At 39.4% G+C, this 9,979-nt stretch overlaps 1 protein-coding gene across 3 annotated transcripts; it reads left to right on the top strand.

Annotated features, from left to right (window-relative positions):
- Positions 1-346: 346 nt before the first annotated feature.
- Positions 347-9,652, top strand: LOC115228342 (calcium and integrin-binding family member 2-like). Of its 3 annotated transcripts, none has more exons than XM_029798944.2 (3): positions 347-440; positions 8,508-8,635; positions 9,333-9,652. In XM_029798944.2, exons 1-3 carry the CDS (start codon positions 425-427, stop codon positions 9,423-9,425), a joined length of 237 nt encoding a protein of 78 aa, XP_029654804.2. In that variant the 5' UTR covers positions 347-424; the 3' UTR covers positions 9,426-9,652. The 3 variants fall into 3 exon arrangements, 1 of the variants encoding a protein (XP_029654804.2); XR_004997209.1 differs by lacking the exon at positions 347-440 and adding an exon at positions 6,779-7,085 and having other exon boundaries at positions 9,333-9,651; XR_004997208.1 differs by lacking the exon at positions 347-440 and adding an exon at positions 7,095-7,226 and having other exon boundaries at positions 9,333-9,651.
- Positions 9,653-9,979: the final 327 nt, after the last annotated feature.

The following is a 9,979-nucleotide window of genomic DNA, read 5'->3' as shown; positions in this document are numbered from 1 at the left end:
TCTTGAGAGCATTGGACAAAATACTTTGTGTGTGTGTGAGTGTTTTTCACGCTCTGTGTCGATAAAAGACAGTACCAGTCATGTATGGAAGTCCATATGATCGACTAACACCCTCCCCTCAAAAATTGCTGGTCTTGTGCGTTTTATGTAAAAACAATTAAATTATTCACACCAATCTTCACAGCCACAGCAGCAGCAGTAGTAGTAGTTACAATTGTACTAGTTGTCGCTGACTAAGCAAAACTATTTAGGAAACCCACACCCGCGGTTCAACAGTTTGTCATTGTTTAAATTTTTCAACTAATGAACGGTAGCTTTTCTCCCACAGATTCCACGAATTCAACGAATTGTGTTTACATTAGTGCTTCTGTATATACGTCTTGTTAATTTCCTGATACCCAATAGCTTTCTTTTACATATACCAATGTGTAGGACATATGGTAAGTAAATATTGCACTAGAAACCTACATTTCTTCATTCAATCTTAAAGCTACGATTGTTTGATTACATCCCCACTCTCCGTACGGCTCTCTCTCTCTCTCTCTCTCTCTCTCTCTCTGTTTCTCTCTTCTCCCCCTTCTCTATCTTTATTTCCTCCCTCATCTCATGTCCTTCTCGCTAGTTTCTTACACCCACCCGGCCGCAAACCCGGACAGATAAAGAAACAATAAAGGTATGATTTTCGGTACAAGGGACTGAACACGCGTGCACACGCACACACACCTACTTCTTAAGCATTACGCATTTGCTTGGCTACATAAATTTCTCCCTTGCCAGATGTTTTTCTTGGAACACATTCTACTCTATAATTAACGTGAAAATGAAATTACAATTGACAACCAACTAAGATATAATTAACCAACAAAATAAGTTTTTCTATTGGTTACATTTCCTATCGTCGTCTTCTGTTTTCATTTGGTCACATGGATTGTCACACACAGACACACACGCACACACAGACACACACGCACGCACACACACAGAAGCTCACATACACACACACACACGCACGCACGCACACAAGCACACACACACAAGCGTCGATGCCGGCGGCAATGTCAGTAGTGAAGTTTACGAGAAGAAGTTGGATGAGAAAGTGGTATGCTAGGTCACAGAAACCTTTGGTGACCTTTACATCTTAACACAAGACGGGGCTGCGACCCAAATAACCGATATGACGCAGATGTGGTTGGTACAAAGACAATTTCAGCGGTTTAGGGGATAAGTCAATATGGCCTCCCTCAAGTCCAGACATCTGTCCCATGGGTTTTGCTATCTGGTCCATCTTAGAGAGTAATGTTTCTGCTCACTCCTATTTAAATGTGTAAGATATGAAGAAACCTCTTCTGTCCTCCTGGGTCAAGTTGAATGAAGCAGTGGGACGGCGCTTATGCTACTCCGTGATCACTTGTTTGCAGCCTACGATCAAGGCGAAAGATGGTAGTTTTGAAATGTAATTACTGAAATGGATTTACAATTTACATTAAAACGTGTGTGCCAAATTATTTCATTATCCTCCCTTAAGTTTATTTTGAATAATTAAGAAATATCAATGAGTAAATCTTTCCGAGACATGGCTGTGCGGTAAGAAGCTTGCTTCCCAAACATATGGTTCCAGGTTCAAGTCCCACTGCGTGGCACCTTGGGCAAATGTCTTCTACTATAGCCTTGGGCTGACCAAAGCCTTGTGAGTGAAGTTGGTAGACGGAAATTGAAAGAAGCCCGACTCATACATACGTACGTACATACGTACGTACGTACGTACGTACGTACGTACGTACGTACGTACGTACGTACGTACGTACGTACGTACGTACGTACGTACATACGTACGTACGTACATACATACATACATACATACATACATACATACATACATACATACATACATACATACATACATACATACATACATACATAATACATACATACATACTACATACATACATACATACATACATACATACATAATACATACATACATACATACATACATACATACATACATACATACATACATACATACATACATACATACATACATACATACGAATACGAATACGAATATGATTGCTCACGTTTACTTTTCTATCTGGCTATAGTTCCTCTCTGCTAGCAATAACGATCGTGATGCATGAGCTTTAGTTCTTTTACTCCCATTGTCATATTTGCGCAGAAGTGCGGCTCTTACACCGTTCTCACTCGCATCTGTAACCAATATATCCAAACTTTGCTTCAAAGTGCGTTAACAATAAGTCCGCTGTTGAAATGCTGTTTAACTTGTCAAGTGCCTTTTGGCACTTATCAGTCCAACACCATTACTCTTTACTCTTTTACTCTTTTACTTGTTTCAGTCATTTGACTGCGGCCATGCTGGAGCACCGCCTTTAATCGAGCAAATCGACCCCGGGACTTATTCTTTGTAAGCCCAGTACTTATTCTATCGGTCTCTTTTGCCGAACCGCTAAGTGACGGGGACGTAAACACACCAGCATCGGTTGTCAAGCAATGCTAGGGGGCCAAACACAGACACACAAACATATACACACACACTTATATATATATACATATATACGACAGGCTTCTTTCAGTTTCTATCTACCAAATCCACTCACAAGGCATTGGTCGGCCCGGGGCTATAGCAGAAGACACTTGCCCAAGATGCCACACAGTGGGACTGAACCCAGAACCATGTGGTTGGTTAGCAAGCTACTTACCACACAGCCACTCCATTCTGTATTTTTTCTTAACAGATCATTGAACGAGGCCCTTAAATTATGTGTATTGGGAATGTAAATTTGATAACAATTTATTAAATCAAAGAATGCTTGCACCATAGTCACATTATTCGGCGTGGATATATATATATTTTTATCTTAGTTGCTCTGGATGGATCCGGTTTCCGTCTGCTTTTATCCATTATTCGGCCCAAGTATATTTTTGATGAAGAACTCGCATTTTTTCTTCTGTTAACTTGAAACCGTATTCTCTAAACTTCTCGAATACTCTTTTAACGTGTTCTACATGATGTCCATGAGATTCGCTTTTTATTAGAATATCGTCAAAATAGGTGAAAGCAAAAATCACAGCCACCTAGCATTGTATCCATTATTTGCTGAAATATGGAAGGAGCCACTTTTACACTGAAGGGAAACCGCTTAAATTTAAATAAGCCATGGTGTGTATTGATAGTTAATAAGTGTGAACATTCTTCTTCTACATGGATTTGTATATATGCCTCGGAGAGTTCTAATTTTGAGAAGAATTTTCCTCCGTTCAATTTTGCGAACACTTCCTCAGGACTCGGCAATGGGTGGTTATGTGAAATTAAGCAATCATTCACACTTGTTGAAATATCTGCACAAACTCTGAACTTGTTATTTTTCTATTTTACGTAAACCGTGGGTGCTGCCCAGTCTGAGTGGTCCACCTTCTCGATAATTTCTAGGCTTTCAAGTGTTTCAAGTTCCTTGTTTATCTGGTCTATTGCCGCAAACGGTACATTCCATTTGGGCTTAAATACAGGTGTTGCACTTAGTTTTACTGCAAATTTTGCCTTTTTTTTTTTTTTTCGCGCAGCAACCGACTTCCTCCGAGAAAACGTCTGGAAATAAACGTTTTATATTTTGTTTCAGTCCCTCTGCCGCATTCAAACCTTCAAGTGAACCGACTATATTCCCACACAAAACACTTATGGGCGTATTCCACAATTTGAATAGTTCCATCCACTCTGTACCAAATAAATTAACTGAATTTTTTAGCACATATCTTTTGCCGTTTTCATTTAGTCACGAACTGTCACATTACACACAAATTCACTGACAAATTACAATCTTTTATCCGTAACACCTTCTGCTACTTTTGTAGATTTACTTAATTTTGGTTTACTGCTACACTTCCAACTTTTTTCGTTCACAATGGGAATATCACTTCCAGTGCCTAACTACATTTTTACTCTTATATTTTTAATTATCACATTTACGAATATCCTCTTCGTCACAGTATAATTTTCTTTCGATGACATAATTTATTTTTTTATTCTTCAACTTGTTTCTGTCATTTGATTGTGGCCATGCCGGGGCACCGCCTTTAGTCGAACAAATCGACCCCAGGACTTATTCTTTATAAGCCCAGTACTTATTCTATAGGTCACTTTTGCCAAACCGCTACAGTTTCGGGGACGTAAACACACCAGCATCGGTTGTCAAGCGGTGTTGGGGGGCAAATACACATACATGCGCGCGCGCACACACACACACACACACACACACACACGACGGACTTCTTTCAGTGTACGTCTACCAAATCCAATCATGAGGCTTTAGTCGGCCCGAGCCTATAGTAGAAGACACTTGCCCAAGGTGCCACGCAGTGGGACTGAACCTGGAACCATATTGTTGGTGTTGGTAAACAAGCTACTTACCACACAGCCACTACTGTTTATTTTTACCCTTTGTTCCAACGTTTTGTTATCTTGGTTTTACAGTGCGTTTTTATGTGTCCAATTTTTTCCACAACAGAAGCATTCTGCTTTCTTTATCTATCTATCTATCTGTCTATCTGTCTGTCTGTCTGTCTATCTAGGTCGTCCCTTAGGACGCCTCAAGATTGTTTCCGCACGTTTTCCCCACTCATCTCGATCTTCCATAATGGTCCTCTTCTATACTCCTTCCATACCAATATCCTCCAGCAAGTTGTCAATATAGGTTATCTTCCTCCTTCCTCTACTGGTTCTTCCATCCGTTGGTTGCCAGAGAACTAGCTTGTTAGCAATTTCTTCGGTATGTCTGATGCAGTGTCCAGCTAGCCTCATCCTTCTATGCTGTACCTTCAATGTTACTTTTGGTAGTCCCTGGTATAAGTCAGCGTTTGTTGTATGACTTCCAGGAGACATTGAGTGCCATTCTAAGCATCTTCGTGTAACTGGGGTTCAAACTGCATTGGCAAAGAAGTAGACACCATCAAGCAGTAACAGTAACTGACTATGCTGATGTCCTGGCATTATTAACAGAGAAGAAAGATCAGGCACAGGCGGTGCTGAGCATATTAGAGCAGGAATTGGGGAAGGTAGGATTGTACTGTAGCGCAAAGAAAACAGAGCTGCAAGGATTCAACCACGAAATGCCTGTGTCAGTGAAAGTGATAGACGGTAAGTCGCTCAAGGTAGCTGAAAACTTCAAATACTTAGGTGCGTGGACACAAAGTACTGAAAAAGATATTGTAGAAAGGAAAGCTCTTAACTGGAGCGCATGCCATAAATTGAGAAAAGTATGGAGTTCAAAGTTAGCAAAGAAACTGAAAGTGAAGTTGTTTCTAGCAACAGTGGAATCTGTTCTACACGGGGGCTCAAACATGGACGCTCTCTAAAGCATTGAAGAAGTAGCTGCTTTCTTAAATGAAGAGTTTTTCCTCGGATGTAAACCCCCACGTGCAAAACATGTTTTTTCCCCCTGATTCTTGCCCTGTTTGAACTATATTTTAGTACACACTTGATTTCTATTCTGCTTATTTCGCACTTGTTTCACTTGAGAACAATCTTTAAATTCAATTTTCTCTGTGTTGTGTCTTAAATTTACTGCTCTTTCGCACTCTTCTGACCTTGTTGTAAGGTTACAGCTTGGTTTTGTTCCAGCTTAGCGAGAATTTTTGTTCTTACTTCCGCGTCTTTCTGCAGTTAGTCCCTGAGGTACTTGAACATATCTGGCGTTAATTCGTCCAGCTTGAACTTTTCACATTCTCTGTTAACTCTACCAGCATATGCGATGTAGTCCTCCTCATTTTCTAGGTTCAAACATTTCCAAAGTGTATTGAACAACGAGCTTTTCTCTCTAAAAGATTTACACAATATGTCTATTTTGTCTTCAAATTTTATGTCAAGATTTTTTCGGGAGTACGCAATTGCTGTAACGCTCATATTCTCCTGCTGCCAGTTTTCCTAAGATTAAACGCGTTTTAATATCGTGTCCCAATCTTTGCACTCTTTATTGAAGATTTGTTCGTATCTTCTATAGTAAACCTCGAAGGTAACTCTTTCGTCTGGTTCGTACTTAGACTCTATTATCGAGTGCACAACATAATCTGATGAGAACATTTTTTTCAGCATTTCCGGATGAATTACTCTGCTCTTTTACTTGTTTCAGTCATGTGACTCTGGCCATGCTGGAGCACCGCCTTTGGTCGAGCAAATCGACCCCAGGACTTATTCTTTGTAAGCCCAGTACTTATTTTATCGATCTCTTTTGCCGAACCGCTGAGTGGTAAGAAGCATGGTTCCGGATTCAGTCCCACTGCGTGACATCTTGAGCAAGTGTCTTCTACTATAGCTTGAAGCTGACCAAAGTCTTGTGAGTGGATTTGGTAGGCGGAAACTGAAAGAATCTTGTCGTATACACACACAAACACACACACACATACATACATACATACGTATGTATGTATGTATGTATGTATGTGTGCTTGTGTCTGTGTTTGTCCTCCCACCATCGCTTAACAACTGATGTTGGTGTGTTTACGGCCCTGTAACATAGCAGCTCGGCAAAAGAGACCGATAGAATAAGTACTGGGCTAACAAAGAATAAAACCTAGGGTCGACTTCATTGACTAAAGGCAGTGCTCCAGCATGGCTGCAGTCAAATGACTGAGAGAAGTAAAAGAATAAAAGAATATTTGACCGCCATTTTGTCTGCATATTTTTAAAATATTTCCACTAAGGTTTGCCAGTTATTTGCTGTATTATTGTGTCAAGTTAACGAAAAAATGTGTGGGTCTACTGTTGAAATATGTCCTACTTCCCCACTTTCTTTGTGTGTTTGCATGTTCGTAGGAAAGAAGGGCTGCCTGGTATGTGTCTTCTTCAGAAGACTTTACTTGCACCAGTTTACTTAGATACTTCTAGTCACCGTTGATGTTTAGCTGAGCAGAGGATTTTCCTTTAGGTTGTACCAATCCACAGATCAAACTTGCCATACACCATTGCTGTCGTATTTTGGCCCTGATGGAGCAGATGTAATCCTATAATCAAAGTTGTCCCAGTCGTGACCAACGCATCTTGTTTTCATGAATAGTGTACCCTTTCAACTTTTAAAGTGAGTAGGGTCTAATTCAAGTGAAATAGCAATGACGCCGGCGATGGTTCGGGCAGGGATCCACTATTTTCAGGATTAATTACTCCATTTCATTATATGTTTCACAGGGCAGTACTCTAATCCTCTTTTGGTATCTTTTAGGTAATTGAAGCTCTTTGCTGGTTGTTTTGTAAATGTGTACTTTTGTCCATTAGTTGGTTGTGATATTTCGTTCTTGTTTTTTTTTTTTTTTTTTTGCACTATTCTTGATTTGAAATAGACATTATTATACGTTGGGAGGGTTATTTTGCCAATAATAAAACAAGGATTGATTACATTTTATTTCTTTTTATTATTGTCAGCCAACGAAAGGCGGCAAGCTGGCAGTATCGTTAACATGCAAGGCAAAATCCTTAGTGGCATTTCGTCCGTCTTTACGTTGAGTTCAGATTCCGCCGAGGTCGACTTAGCTTTTCATCCTTTCGAGATCAGTAAGTTAAGTACTTGTGAAACACTGAGGTCGATGTAATTGATTAGATCCCTCCCATAAAATTTCAGGCCTTGTGCTATTAGTAGAAAGTATTATCAGCCAACTTGTTAGTTAAATTTCGCTTTTATTCTTTGTTAGCCTAGTGCTTATTCTATCGTTTTTTTTACCGAGCTGCTATGTTACCGGGCCGTAAACACATCAACATCAGTTGTTAAGCGATGGTGGGAGGGGACACACACACACACACACACACACATACACACATACATACATACGTACGGGGTTGTAAACAACCCCACACCAGTTGTCAAGTAATCACTTATTTTATCAATCTTTGCATCGGTTCATCACTCTTTTACTTGTTTCAGGCATTTGACTGTGGCCATGCAGGAGCACTGCCTTTAGTCAAGCAAATCGACCTCAGGACATTCTTTGTAAGCTTAATACTTATTCTATCGGTTTCTTTTCAGAATCGCTAAGTTACGGGGACGTAAACACACCACCATCGGTTGTCAAGCGATGTTGGGGGGACAAACACAGACACAAACTTATACACACACACACATATATATATATATATATATATATATACACATATATACGACGGTCTTCTTTCAATTTCCGCCTACCAAATCGACTCACAAGGCTTTGGTCAGCCTGAAGCTATAGTAGAAGACACTTGCTCAAGATGTCCCGCAGTGGGACTGAATCCGGAACCATGCTTCTTACCACTCAGCGGTTCGGCAAAAGAGATCGTGCATGTGTTTATTTGGCAAAAAAAAAAATGATTATTCTGAAATACAATATCTGACAACCAAAAAAATACTGTTGTCAATTCATTTGACTAAAACTTCTCCAAAGTGGTGCCCCAGCATGGCCACAGTCTAATAGCTGAAACAAATAGAAGATAAAAAAACATATATATATAAAACACTGATTTCTTTTTAAATCAGATTTCGATGATGACAAAATAATTTCCCGAAGTGACATTGAACAAGCAATCTTATGCTTAATCAAGATGAACCACCCATGTGATGACGACATCTTGTCTGAAGAACAAATTGAGTTTCTCATTGACAAAGTGAGTAATTTGAAATGTCTTGTATTTAATTTTAATTTAATATTTTTATTTTAAAAATTTAATATTAATTTCAACTTTTTTTTTATGCATACATCATAGAATGTGACTACAATAAATCATAATGATTGTAACTATACAACATTACTCGATATTATCCACAGTGGCACATGTATATTCCAAAGTGTGTCACATGACAGCTGATACCTCGTTAGTTCGTATTATTGCTAGCTGTTGTTCAGTTCTAACTGAGCTGAGATCTGTGATCAAAAGATAATTCTAGCTATGACCATCTCACTTTCAAGTATAGAGCATTAAAGTAAGTAAATATCTTCATGATCATCATCATCCCTTAACATCCATTTTCCATGCTGGCAAGCCAGAGAGCTGCACCAGGCTCCAATTGTATGTTTTAGCATGGTTTCTGCAGCTAAGATGCCCTTCCTAATGCCAGCCACTTCTGTGTGTTGGGTGTTTTTAACGTGACAACCTATGAGTTGATTATCTGGTTTTCATGGCCTACAAGAGAGACCACAGCATTCCACCAGCCAACTGCTGTATAGTACATATGGAATTACATTAATCAATTATGTGTACCTTTAAAACAACCAAGCGTGACTATAAGGGCATTTGTGCTGCTATTTTGGACACCACGATAAACCATGTAGAGGCTTAGCATTGGTTCGTATGATAATTGCAGGTAATGGATGAAGCAGACATGGATATTGAGGATGGTATTGGATATGCAGAGTTCTGCAGCTTGATGAGGAAAAAACCAGAATTCCTAGAGTAAGTACAATTTTAATCACTTAGCAACAATGTACAGCAGCTGCAAACACACATACATACACACACACACACTGCAGCTAAAATAAGTCTGTCCCAACGAAAAGACGAACTAAGTGGTCGAAGTATTAGAAGTTAACAGGATATAACATTATCCAATAATCCACACAAAATGATCAGATTTGTAGATTTAACAGACCTAGTTCAATATAGCAATCTGTATATGTATTCTTTTACGTGTTTCAGTCATTTGACTGTAGCCTCTAGTCGAACAAATAGACTCCAGGAATTATTCTTTGTAAGCTTAGTACTTATTTTATTGGTTTCTTTTGCTGAACTGCTAACTTACAGGGACATAAACACACCAACATCGGTTGTCAAGTGATGGTGGTGGGGGAACAAACACAGACACACACATATCTATATATACAATGGGCTTCTTTCAGTTTCTGTCTACCAAATCTACTGACAAGGCTTTGGTTGGACCAAGGCTATAGTAGAAGACCTTGCCCAAGGTGCTATGCAGTGGGACTGAAACTGGAACCATATAGTTGGGAAGCA

This window comes from Octopus sinensis, unplaced genomic scaffold (genome assembly GCF_006345805.1).
Source record: "Octopus sinensis unplaced genomic scaffold, ASM634580v1 Contig10345_ERROPOS145946+, whole genome shotgun sequence".
NCBI classification, from domain to species: domain Eukaryota; kingdom Metazoa; phylum Mollusca; class Cephalopoda; order Octopoda; family Octopodidae; genus Octopus; species Octopus sinensis.
The sequence above is the reverse complement of the archived record's forward strand: the minus strand, read 5'-3'. Positions and strand labels throughout refer to the sequence as shown.